General features: G+C 47.9%; 1 protein-coding gene across 1 annotated transcript in view; it reads right to left on the reverse strand.

The window, feature by feature from the left end:
- DNAH17 (dynein axonemal heavy chain 17) overlaps positions 1-13,716 on the reverse strand; it is a 171,464-nt gene that overhangs the window by 133,463 nt on the left and 24,285 nt on the right. The window contains exons 12-17 of the mRNA XM_045376584.3: positions 12,983-13,248; positions 12,010-12,205; positions 9,465-9,611; positions 7,589-7,697; positions 6,394-6,497; positions 211-351 (exon numbers count right to left, since the gene is read on the reverse strand). Coding sequence (XP_045232519.2) covers positions 211-351; positions 6,394-6,497; positions 7,589-7,697; positions 9,465-9,611; positions 12,010-12,205; positions 12,983-13,248 — 963 coding nt within the window. The remainder of the gene's footprint in view (positions 1-210; positions 352-6,393; positions 6,498-7,588; positions 7,698-9,464; positions 9,612-12,009; positions 12,206-12,982; positions 13,249-13,716) is intronic.

Here is a 13,716-nt window from a genome sequence, read left to right on the forward strand (position 1 = left end):
ACTCCTGACATCAGGTGATCTGCCCGATTCGGCCTCCCGAAGTGCTGGGATTACAGGTGAGAGCCACTGCATCCAGCCAGATCACGGACTTCAGTGACCACTAAAAATGTGTCACTAATCATTTTTATGAAATCTCCAGCTCTGCCTTTACTCTCTCCTCCCTGCTAAAAGCAAGTGGGTTCTTAAAAAACCTCCTGGGTGTTTCCTTACTGCAACCATGGCTTGGATCTTCACGCCAGCATCCCTGACTGCTGTGTAGCGCTTGCTGAGGTTGGCAATTCTTCCATCCAAGTCTAACAGGGCCTCTTTCTTATTGTCCTTTCTTTCAAACAGCAGGTTGGCCGACCAGTCCTGGAAGGAAAGCACAGGAGAAAAGCTGTTCTGGAGAAACCACTTTCGGTTGCACTCTTTTGCTGCATTGCTTTTGGTGTGTTTCCTCACTGCTACCTAATCTTGGATTGGAGTCTATTTCTCCATGATCCATGCCCATTAGGGGCCACTAAGGACCTGTGCCTCATTGGCTGTTGACCAGAGAGCCTTAAATAATTTAGCTCAAAACCAAAACCAGGGCCTAGGGGAACCAGAGAGAGACCATTGAGATGTTTCACTCAACTGGGCCAGAATGGGGTCACTCTCAGGAAAGGAGCATCTAAATTCATCTAATTCTCTTTTTTCGGAAGGACCTGAGGGTCAAGGAAAGTGTGGTCAATGCTGGGTGGATCGTCCACAGCTGCAAATGGAGGGCCAGGTGGGAGTAAGTCCCTTTTGTGGGGGCCACTGACCTGCCGACAGGGGTGGGAAAGGGTAGAGAGTAGGGTCAGGACCCTGGCTCCCCTGCAAGTAGGAGTTCTACCACAAGGGTGGTGGCCACTTGGCCGGGCGCAGCGGCTCACGCCTGTAATCCCAGCACTTTGGGAGGCCGAGGCAGGAGGATCACGAGGTCAGGAGATCAAGACCATCCTGGCTAACACAGTGAAACCCCGTCTCTACTAAAAATACAAAAAATTAGCCAGGCGTGGTGGCGGGCGCCTGTAGTCCCAGCTACTTGTGAGGCTGAGGCAGGAGAATGGCGTGAGCCTGGGAGGCGGAGCTTGCAGTGAGCCAAGATCACGCCACTGCACTCCAGCCTGGGTGACAGAGACTCTGTCTCAAAAAAAAAAAAAAAAAAAAAAAAGGTGGTGGCCACCTGTAATTATGATTTGGACTTTACTGTTATCTGTCATTAGATTTTGTTTTCCCGGCCGGGCGCGGTGGCTCAAGCCTGTAATCCCAGCACTTTGGGAGGCTGAGGCGGGTGGATCACGAGGTCAGGAGATCGAGACTATCCTGGCTAACATGGTGAAACCCTGTCTCTACTAAAAATACAAAAAACTAGCCAGGCGTGGTGGCGGGCGCCTGTAGTCTCAGCTACTTGGGAGGCTGAGGCAGGAGAATGGCGTGAACCCGGGAGGCGGAGCTTGCAGTGAGCCGAGATCACGCCACTGCACTCCAGCCTGGGAGACACAGCGAGACTCCGTCTCAAAAAAAAAAAAAAGATTTTGTTTTCCCTATACATCTGCATTACAGTGATACATATATGGTAACAAAACACCTAATAAAAGTTTTTGACAAAAAAAAAAAAAAGGTCTTTGACCCATGTCTCCCTATCCTCCATCCCATCTCCCAGCTGGAAACATGAGGGAACTCAGCTTTCCTTCTTCTCACGGCTGCCTCTGTCACTCTGATCATTTACAGACTCTACATCGATTCAGCCATTTCTAACTGTTTCTGTGACTCCGAACAATGAAGACTAGATTACCCACGTCCCTCCTCTGTCCAGTATTTGCTATTTATGTGACTACTTTTAGTTTTTCTACTGACGCTTTTGTGTGAACGTAAATGATATGATTAAGCCTGTGTTTACCTTGTTAGAAGGATTTCCGTTTTTTCATTAGCAGTTTTATTGCTTCATGGTCAGAAAAAACACGTATTGTGTATGTTTTAGTCGGCTTGGATTACTATAACCAAAATACCATATCCTAGGGGGCTTAAGCAACAGACATTTCTCTCAGGTTTGGAGGTTAGAAGTCTGAGATCAAGGTGCTGGCATGTTTGGTTCCAGCTGAGGGCTCTCTTCCTGGTGTGCAGATGGCGACGGCCGCCTTCTTGCTGTGTCCTCACATGGCGGAGGGGCAGAGTGAGTTCTCTCGTGCCTGTTGCTATAAGGGCACAATCGCCTTCATGATGTCTCTATTCTCATGTTCTAACTGCTTCCCCAGGGCCATGTCTCCAAGACCCACCACAGTGGGATTAGCGCTTCCACAGAGGAATGTTTGGGAGTCACAAACGTGCAGTCCATGGCAGTATAATAACGCTGTGTTAGGCTTCCCATTACATTTGCATTCTGCCCATTTTTCAGTTCTTCTAATAGATTTTGCCTTTATTTATACATACACACACACACACACACACACACACACACACACACACATATATATATATATATATTTTTTTTTTTTTTTTTTTTTTTTTGAGACAGAGTCTCACTCTGTTGCCCAGGCTGGAGTGCAATGGCTGGATCTCAGCTCACTGCAAGCTCCGCCTCCCGGGTTCACGCCATTCTCCTGCCTCAGCCTCCCGAGTAGCTGGGACTACAGGCGCCCGCCACCTTGCCCGGCTAGTTTTTTGTATTTTTTAGTAGGGACGGGGTTTCACCGGGTTAGCCAGGATGGTCTTGATCTCCTGACCTCGTGATCCGCCCGTCTCGGCCTCCCAAAGTGCTGGGACTACAGGCTTGAGCCACCACGCCCGGCCTAGATATATTAACCATACTCTCATTGGGAACACAATATTTTAGGACAACTATAACTTTTATATAAATTTTACTTGATCATATATGTTTAGCTAACTATGTATTTTTGCCCCGAGTTGCTCTTTGCTGATTAATATTTTGTTGTATATGTGTATGTATGTATGCAAGGATCTATATATGTCTGTGAATAAGACTGTCATTTGAAATTGCTTTTTTCTTTCTTAGAAACAAGGTCTTGCTCTGTCACTCAGGCTGGAGTGCAGTGGCACAATGTCAGCTCATACAGCCTCAACCTCCCAGGCTCAAGTGATCCTCCCACCTCAGCCTCCAGAATAGCTGGGACCACAGGCATTGCCCAGCCTGAGCAACATAGGAAGGCCCTGGGTTCAAGCAATCCTCCTGCTTCGGCTTCCCAAAGTGCTTGGACTACAGGCATGAGCCATTGTGCTTGGACTGGAGGGATAAGCCATTGTGCTTAGCTGTGAGAACTGCCATCTTTTAAAGGTCAAAAATGGTCAATTATTGGAAGTTTCATATGGTTTCACCTACTTGTCAATCATTTTGTCTTCAACCTTTCCATTTTGCTTTAGGTATCTCTTGGAAGTGGCATATAATTACATTTTTAAACAATTGAATCTAAACATTTTGCTTTTAAATAATTTATATATACTATAACTAATGTTTGCCCTTTGTTATCATGTCTTATCCTTTCTGCTTTCTGTTTCCCTTTGTTGTGGTATTTTGCTTTAAAAACTATAGCTTATTTGCTTTTATATTCTTTAGTGATTTGGATAGGAGAAATCCTCTTTATAATTCCACTAGTACTTGCCATTAAGTTTATTAAAGCTATCTTTTAAATATTTCTCTAATTTTGGAAATAAAAATTGCAGCTGGGAGTGCTGACTCACGCCTGTAATCTCAGCACTTTGGCAGACCAAGGCGGATGGATCATCTGAGGCCAGGAATTTGAGACCTGCCTCACCAACATGGTGAAGCCCCATCTCTACTAAAAATACAAAAATTAGCCAGGTGTGGTGGCGCATGCCTGTAATCCCAGCTACTCGGGTGGCTGAGGCAGGAGAATCGCTTGAACCTGGGAGGCAGAGGTTGCAGTGAGCCGAGATTGTGCCATTGCACTCCAGCCCAGGTAACGGAGAAAGACTGCATCTCAAAAAAAAAAAAAAGGAAAAATTGCTTTTGATTCCCATTACCCATGTTTAGGAATTTAGGATATGGTTAACTTCCCTGTACTACCTTTTTTCGTCCTCCTAACTTCCAATTATTGATCACATTTATCACCATGGATATGGTTTCTACCATTTATATTTTTCTACAAGTATTGTTTTTGACTTTGGAATGTAACCTTTCACAACCATATTTATCTCTTTATATACTTCTCTCTTTATATTTAATTGGTTCCAAGCTCATTGCTAGTCTTATTTAAATGTTAATTCTCTCCTTGGTACTCTAGAATATGGTTGATCTATTGGTGTCCTGGAATACATTCTGGAATAGGTTTCTCAGGAAGGGTACCTAAATGGTATTTTTCCAAGCCCCTGCACGTGTGAGGATGACTTTACTATTGCATTCACAGATAATTGTCAGGAGCCTTTCTCAAGACTGGCTATTTTCGTCATGTTCTGGAAATCTATGTAAAGTCAAAAGGCTACCTGCTTGGTAGAAACATACAGAAGATTGTTCTGTACCCTTGAGATTTAAAATTATGGTCAGAATATGTCTACCTTTTTTTTTTTTTTTTTTTTTTTTGAGACAGAGTCTCGCTCTGTCGCCCAGGCTGGAGTACAGTGGTATGACCTCAGCTCACCGCAACCTCCGCCTCCCAGGTTCAAGCAATTCTCCTGCCTCAACCTCTCTAGTAGCTGGGATCATACGTGCACACTACCACACCTGGCTCCTTTTTGTATTTTTAGTAGAGACAGGGTTTCACCATGTTGGCCAGGTTGGTCTAGAACTCCTGACCTCAAGTGATCCGCCCACCTCGGCCTCCCACAGTGCTGGGATTACAGGTGTGAGCCACCATGCCCAGCCTATTATTTCTTTAGTCACAACTATGATTTTTATGTTATTCCTCTCCATCTTACACATTATCTATTGTTATTTCCCTTTGCATATTAGCAATTTCCTAAAATTGTCCTCTATTTAATATATCTACTGTCACACAGCACCAGTTCTAGTCTAACTGGTGCTTCAGTATATTTTAATTCTTTTGCAGTTTTGATTTTCTTAGCCATGTCCTTTCACTTCTCTGCTTTCCTCTCATTCTGTTCTTAGTTCTCATTCTGTTGTTATTTCATAGATGTCATGGCCTTTTTAATTTAAGAAAAAAAGTCTTAGGTTTACTAACTGAATAGCTTCAATAGGTCTGTGTTTTTCTGAGATACCAAATGACTTCCTCCTCTCAAATGCTGCATAATCTTTGAACAACCTCCTTTTGGTCCTCACCCCTTTGCTGTTCACCTGAGTGCTAAGGGCACAGCCTGACAATGTATAAACTCCAAAAGGAATTATTTATTCCAGGTCTGATGGACTGAGTTTGAACCATTTTCTTTTCCAATTGCTTGTTTTTCTCAGAAATTCTAAATGATCTCTACTCAAGGGTTTGTGGAGAGGTTGGGGAGGGAAATGGTGGAATGCTATGTAATCTGAAGTCCAGTTGTAGCGGCTGGTTAAACGGAGCAGGGTGGGTGGGGCATCATGATGATGTAGTTTTGATATGTTGATAGAGAAATATAGCTTAAACATGATCATTTAAAAATAAAATAGGGTTAACCAGGTGCAGAAGCTCACACCTGTAATCTTAGCACTTTGGGAGGCCAAGGCAGACAAATTGCCTGAGCTCAGGAGTTCAAGATCAGCCTGGGCTACATGGCGGAACCGCATCTCTACTAAAAATGCAAAAAATTAGCTGAGCGTGGTGGCACACACTTGTAGTCCTAGCTACTGGGGAAGCTGAGACACTAAGAGTCACTAGAACCCAGGAGGCAGAGTTGCAGTGAGCCAAGATCATGCCACTGCACTCCAGCTGCAACAGAGTGAAACTCTGTCTCAAAGAAAAAACAAAAAAGAAAAGAAATAGAGTTGCAGAGTAGACACTGCAAATTAACAAGAGGAGACGTTCCTTAAAACTTCCTTTTGGATATATTGCTGTAAGTGTTTTTGCACATTAGAGCATCACTGACCGACCGGACCACCCAGAAGACTAATGAAGGATTTCCCCCAGTGCTCCGGAAGGAACTTGAGTTAGAACGGTACTGCTTCTGTACTGGGCAATGGGCTTCCTCCCACTGGCGTGAGTCTTGGCAGATCTCTTTCCACCCCTTGCTACTGGCGCTGGCCTGGCACACAGTGGGGGCCTTGCAGAGCTCAGAGCAGAATGGAGAACTGAATTCCACTGAGCAACTGGGCTCTTTCTGCCCTGGGACCACTCTGATATCATCCTACCGGTGGAGAGCACTGCATGGCAGCTCCCACTGCCCCCCGCACATCACAGCATTTTCCATGGGCCTCTATGCAGGCTGGTTTGCCCCAGGGCAGCCCCAGGCCCCCACAAAGCCCCGCTCTGTGCTCTGCCCCTTGCTTACCTTCATAGCCTGTGAAATTCCTTCTATATTTTGTTTTGCCTTTTGCATCCTGTTCTGCAAGTTGTGCAGAATTTCTCGTACCTCTTGAATGTATTGAAACACACCTAAAATGGAAGTGTAAAGGAATCTTACGAAATGAACGATTCAGGCTGGGCGCAGTGGCTCACGCCTGTAATCTCAGCACTTTGGGAGGCCAAGACGGGCAAATCACGAGGTCAGGAATTCGAGACTAGCCTGGCCAGCATGGTGAAATGCTGTCTTTACTAAAAATGCAAAAAATTAGCCGGGCGTGGTGGCAGGTGTCTGTAATCCCAGCTACTTGGGAGGCTGAGGCAGGAGAATCGCTTGAACCCGGGAGGCAGAGGTTGCAGTGAGCCGAGATCGTGTCACCGCACTCCAGCCTGGTGACAGAGTGAGACTCCGTCTCAGAAAAAAAAAAGAAAAGAGCAATTCAGCAGGATGAAAACTTTTCTTGGGTTGGCTTAACACTCATCACTACGAGATAGCCCTGGGAAAACACTCCTCCTATTCCGGAACGTGATTCCCAGAAGAAATCGTTGCGTGTTCTCTGAAATGAAATGCCAAGGAATCACGAATATAGTGTCCCTTTAGACACAGGGTTTGGAGAATATGTGGACCCTTCACCCCACGTAGGAGCCCCAGACTCCTCACGTTAAAAGCTTCCACCTCTGGGAGCGTCAGAGATGGGGCCAGGGGGTCGGGGGCCTCCTGCCTCGTCCAGTGGTAGAATGAAGGGAAGGAGGGGACTTGTGACCACACTTCTTTCTACTTTCCTGACATCTGCCCTGAGTTAACCAAGATGTGCACTGGCTTTGCTCACCAGCTGTGCATGCTCTGTGCATGCTTGATAAACCAACAGTAGAAACCGGGCCTCCAGCAAACCCAGTTTGGGAACCTTGGAACCCCCTGGCAGTTCCCAGGGACTCTTCACTGGATTCCATTTGTAAGGGACACAGATAGGCTTTTTCTTTTTTTTTTTTTGGTTTGTTTGTTTTTTGTTATTTTTGGCCTGGGCAAGCAGGTGGAGGTGACTATCTTCTAGCCCCCTTGCAGTTAAAGCAGATCCATGCAGCCAGGAGGCAGAAGTGGCCACTCCAGTGGTGTTTGAGGACAGATGCTGGGCAGGTTGGACCCCCAAGTTTAACCCAAGGTGGGAGGAATGTGGCCTCCGTACCTTCGCCGTTCCAGAATAATGTCGTTTCAGCACTCAGTAATTTGACATCGATTGCTTCCAATTCTGACTTTATTAGTAGAAATTCTACTGCCTTCACTGTAGTTTTTATCTGCAAAACAGAGGTTACAGGTTTTGTTCCCAGTCCAACCAGATTTTAAATTGTTCTCTGGGAAGGACTTTTATTCCTCAACACCAACTAATACGGTTTGGATCTGTGTTGCCACTCAGGCCTCATGTTGAATTATAATCCCCAGTGTTGGAGGTGGGGCCTAGTGGGAGAAGACTGGATCATGGGGACGATGATCTCATGAATGGTTTAGCACCATCCCCTCGATGCCGTTCTTGGGACAGTGAATGAATTCTCGTGCAATCTGGTTTTTAAACAGGTATAGCACCTCCCCCACTTCTCTCTTTATCCCACCTCCTGCCAGGTGACGTGGCTGCTTCCCCTTTACCTTCCACCATGATTCCAAGTTTCCTGAGGTTCCCCCCCGGAAGCAGAAGCCACTATGCTTCCTGTACAGCCTGCAGAGCCATGAACCAATTCAACCTGTTTTCTTCACAAATTGCCCAGTCTCAGGCTTTGGGTTTTTTTTTGAGATGGAGTCTTGCTCTGTTGCCCAGGCTGGAGTACAGTGGCGTGATCTTGGCTCACTGCAACCTCCGCCTCCCGGGCTCAAGCGATTCTCCTGCCTCAGCCTCCCCAGTAGCTGGGACTACAGGCACCCACCACCACACCCAGCTAATATTTGCATTTTTAGTAGACACGGGGGTTCCACTGTGTTGGCCAGGCTGGTCTTGAACTCCTGACCTCAGGTGATCCACCCGCCTTGGCCTCCCCAAGTGCTAGGATTACAGGTATCAAGTATTTCTTTATAGCAATATCATAACAGCCTACTACCCTAACCGAGCCAATGATGATTCATGTTTCTGTTTGGAAATCATATTTCAGTACACTCCAACTTTTAGAATGACTTTTATCACTGAGGATTTATGTACACAGCTACTGTTTTTATGTTATAGTATTCCTCTTTCTAGCCCATACCATAGCTAGTTGAGAATCAACCGTGTATATGTTGGTTCAAAAGTAACTGCCGTCTTTGCCATTACTTTTAATACATAAATCCTCGGTATATAATCCCAAAGTTTCTATATTTGGTATCTTTTTATGATTCTAAGCCAAAGAAATATATGTGGATCACTGAGCATTTCTGGGCTCAGACCTTTTCCCTTGGTCATAAATCTAAAGCTCAAAATATTTTTTTCTATTTAAATAGAAAAAAATAGCTAGGAGTGATGGTACATGCCTGTAGTCCCAGCTACTCAGGAGGCTGAGCCAGGAGAATCGCTTGAACTTGGGAGGCAGAGGTTGTAGTGAGCCGAGATTACGCCACTGCACTCCAGCCTGGGTGACAGTGTGAGACTGTCTCCAAATAAATAAAAATCATGTAACATAAACCAAAGCCCAGTGGGAATAAGATATCCATCACCAGCTGTTCTGAGTCACCACTATCTTTGCTGCTGCTATTTGCATGAATAATGAAGACTGGCTTGAACCATGTTTGAATATTAAAACACACTCATTTAATTCTGTTCCACTTGGAGATCTTACATCAGCAGTTGTTGGGTGACGACAAATGCTGGTGTAAGATCTCCAAGTGGAACAGAACAGGAGGGCAGGACAGAGATCTCTGACTCACTCATTTATCCCAAGCACATACACATAGCAGGTATTCAGTAAGTATGCAGTGAATGAAAGAATGAATTTGAGTGAATGGGAAGATTTCCCAGGAAGAGCCACATCTCTGAAACACAAAAACGGAAACTTGACAAAAAACCAGAAGAAAACCAAGCTGCATCGGGAGCACCAGCTCACCTCATTATACCAGCCAACGATCAGCTCCAGGTTGCCCACAAACTTCCGGAAAGTTTCGTTCTCTGAGAACAGACTCTCTGCACTGTCTGGAATATCTTTCTGTTGCTGGAAATTCAAATACTTGACCTCTCTCAGAACTGCCACCAACTGAATGACAAGTGAAGATCAAAGAACATGTCAGCAGGTCATGTCAACAGTGCCGTGTTCAAGCAACAGAAATGAGCATCTGTCCTGGGATGTTTTGACAGCCTGGGATCTCAAAGTTGGTGAGAGGCAGTGGTTGCTGGCAGGACCAGGACGTTTTCACCCTGTTGGCTGATCCTGAGACAGAAAGCACTGACATCATCCTCATGGGTGGATGAGGTCACCCTCGTGGATGACATCATCCTCACAGGTGGATGACACCATCGTCACAGGTGGATGACATCATCGTTGTCACCATGGGTGGATGACCTCATCATCACCATGGGAGGCTGACATCATCCTAATTTTCTTATCTCTGTCTTCTCCAACCTACTACCCCCAGGAGGTTTGGGGTAAGACTTTGGGTCTTCACTTGTGTCCTCCCTAGGATCTAACCTTCCCTTTTCTCTCTCCTTTCACCTGGTTATGACCCAAGAGATCAACAACAGGGACCTCCCTTCCAACAGTGCTTCTGGCCACAAAGCTATTCTCAAAGTTGAGATAAGCTCCATGTTGCTGAAACCCCTGGTCACATCACAGGCCTCATCTCATGGGATCCCCAGCAGCTGGCACTCTTTCCTCCTGGGCACACAGTGTCCTCCTGGTTTCCAGGACACCACATATTCCTGGTCACCATTATTAGTCTTTTTTGATAATCTCAAGATGTCCATGATGGGGAGCCATAGAGCTTGGTCCTTCTCAATTTACTCTCAGTTGAATGAGGTGTGATGTCATCCAACATCATAGCTGCCTTGACCAGCCAGCTCATTTGTTTGTCATCTCCACTGAATGAGGTGTGATGCCATCCAGTGTCACGGCTACAAGTACCATCTCTGTGTGGGTGGCTCCCACATTTATATCTCCAACCCCAGCCTCTCTCGTGACTTCCAGACTTCTGTATCCACCCGCCTACTCAGCTCCTCTGTTTGGATGTCCAGGTGACATCTCACACCCAACAAGGCCAAAGCAGAGCAGCCCATCTTCCCCTGTGGCCTGCCCCACCTGCCCTCTTGGCTGATGGCAATTTTACCCGTCTACTCACCTGATCCCAAAACACTGGGATTGACTCCCCTCTTCCAATCGCGCCCCATTTCCAACCCACTAGGAGTCTCCATGGCACTATGATCAAGTCCAGAAGCTCACCACCACCTTCACTGCTGCCACTCTGGTTCCAGCCACCACCTCCCAGCTGTCATCTCTTGCCTGGATTGTGGCAACAGGCTCCTGATTTTCCTACAATTTCCCCCAGCCCCAGCTCCCTTCAATCTACACACCTCACAGCGTGGAGAAGGGTCCTTTACAAGTAGAAATCTAATCACAGCACTCCTCTGCCTGAAACCCTGCAGGGGCTGCCATCTTGCTCAAACCAAGCCCCAAGTCCCTCTGTGGCCCATGGGGCCCTTCCTCATCACTCTCACCTCTTCTCCTACAACCTCCCCTTTGCCCACTCCCCCGCCCCACTGGCCGCCTTGCTGCTCCTGGACCTCACCAGGCTCTCATGCCCCCTGGCCTTTAGCTGTGTGCTCTGCTGCAAGGCTGTCCCTTCCATCTCTGCTCAGTGGCACTCTGACCTCCCACAAGTCTCTGCTCACATCTAAACTTGCACCTGCCCCTTCCACCAGCTCTATTGATCTTCTTAACCTGCCCTTCCTGCTCTTCCTTCTGTGGAACCTATTGCACCTTCTACAGTATCACATGCTTGACTCCCTGGTGAATGCTAACTGATCATCCTCCCCGCCCTCCTGCCGGGAGTCGGCTCCAGGAGGGCAGGACAGACAGATCTCTGAATCTCTGTCTCACTCATTTATCCCAAGCACACACACATAGTAGGTACTCAGTAAGTATTCAGTGAATGAAAGAATCAATGTTAGTGAATGGGAAGATTTCCAAGGAAGAGCCGCATCTCTGGTTTCCCTGCCTTGCCGCGTGTAGGTTGGGCAGCTCTGGGGCTGTGACTGTAGGAATTGGGTTCCGTCTCTGTTCTTCTGAACTTCCTGGGTTTTAGCCATGGAACCCACATCCCAAAGCCCACGAGTGTGAATTCTCCCCAGTGTGCCTGCCTCGACCAGCCAGCGCATTTGTATAGATTCGGCAAATACTTTTCTTCCTTCCAATTTCAGATTGATGTTTCTTCTTGGGATCACACGAACGCTTTCAAGAAGATACTCGTTGAAGCTACTCTCAAAATTGCTTCTGCTTTGCCTCATGTCTTAAATATACCTTGGACATACTTAATAAGTGAAGCTTTAGGCTAACTGTGATATAAACATCGACCTCCAGGAATCCGCGCTGAGGGAACCTTGGCAGGCCCTGCCCCCAGCTCCCAAGGAGCCTTTGACAGGTCCCCACTCCTGGCACCCACCGCTTTGCTGAAGTTGACGTGGATGAGGTTGTTGGAGGCGTCCCGCAGAATTAGCGGCTGCCCCAGGTTGAAGTGGCAGTCCTGGTCCACGCCCGCCACCCACTGCTGGTAGATCTTCTCGCGGTGGGACCCCAGCAGCTCCATCATCTCGTCATACTTCTGATAAATCAACTTGGCCTCCGCTCCAGACATGACCCTGGAATCAGAGTGGGAAGGTGAGGCCCCATGGACATCTCCTGTGGGGTCTCTTCGATGTGTCCCATTGCTGTTGCCTGATCCGGGGTGCCGAAGTGGCCAGCCACCCGTTTACTCAAGGCTCACAGACTGAATATGCAAACAAGCAGTGGCCAGACCAAATGTTCAAACGGAACTCGGACCTGCAGTCTGCAGCCACTGGCCCAGGAGGCCAAAAGAGAACCCATGCAGCAACCAGCTCCCGACTGCCAGCCCCTCTCCAACTTTCATTCTCCCTTCCAACCTGGGGTCAAACAGATGAAAGCAAATATGTCCCCCACACGACTGCATAAAAGCCTCCCCCATGCCCGGTCAGCTGCATCGGCCTCCCCAGGCCAAGACCTCCAGCCGGGCCTCCCCTGCAGCAGTCCCTGGGTCCACCATGAAGCCTCTACTGGCCCTGGCTGTCTGGGAGCCTCGGCCAAGTTCATGCAACAGTGGCTCAGCCGACTGCACACACAGCCTCTGCCTGTTCCTGCCGGGTGGTCTTCACGTCTACCAGACTGGTGGGCAAGGGTGGGGACCAGCCAGCTTCCCCCTGAGCACTCCCACCGAGAAGACGTTCAGGGGAGGAGGGAGGACCCGACAGGGTCTCTTCTGGGCTTTTGCTCTGGGAGGTAATGGTCTGGTCGACAGCAGGGTGGTCCGGCTCAGGGCTGGGAAAGTCCCTCTCGCTCTCCCAGCGCCATGGAGTTGGGGTGCCTGCCCCTGCCTGCCCCCGGCCAGGGCTGTGACTCACGGGTGTTCGATGTGCTTCAGGTGTTTCATGGACACCTCCAGCCTCTCCTGCAGCTCCAGGCTCCACTTGAGCTGCCCGGCCACGGGAGGCATGTTTTTGTGGATCAGGGGAATTTTGCCCTCCTCGGAGGCTGCCATCTGGGCATCATACAAGATCTTGGCGTTGTCCAGCTCAGCGTCGAACAGCTCCAGCATGACTGAATACCTGGGCACCACCTCGGCAAGAATCAGGGGCCGCTCCAGGAGGCCCCCACACATGTACAGGAGCTGGGGAGAAAGGAGAAGGGGGCCTCTTCGCCTGAGTCCGCTCCCCTTCCCCAACCTGTGGCTGTGGACAGAACGAGCAGGGCCAGCCTTCAGAAGCGCGAGAATGTGCACCTTGCCAAAACAAAAGAATCCATCGGAACCTTTGTGTGTGTGTCAACTGACTCAGTGGGTGCCTCTATGCTTTTCCCATTGACTTAGGCCGAGTCTGCAAATACTTGACTTGTAATCCCACAGGACAAATAAATCCAAGACCTACAAGAGTTTTTTCTAAGCCCAGGAAAAATCAGAATTCTGGTAAGGAAGATTCAAGCAATGAAAGAATAGGCTGAGTACCATGGCTCACGCTTGTAATCTCAACACTTTGGGGGGCCGAGGCAGCAGGATCACTTGAGCCCAGGAGTTCGAGACCAGCCTGGGTGACATAGCAAAATCCTGTTTCTACAAAAACAAACAAACAAACAAAACAAA

Source organism: Macaca fascicularis, chromosome 16 (assembly GCF_037993035.2).
Source record: "Macaca fascicularis isolate 582-1 chromosome 16, T2T-MFA8v1.1".
NCBI lineage: Eukaryota > Metazoa > Chordata > Mammalia > Primates > Cercopithecidae > Macaca > Macaca fascicularis.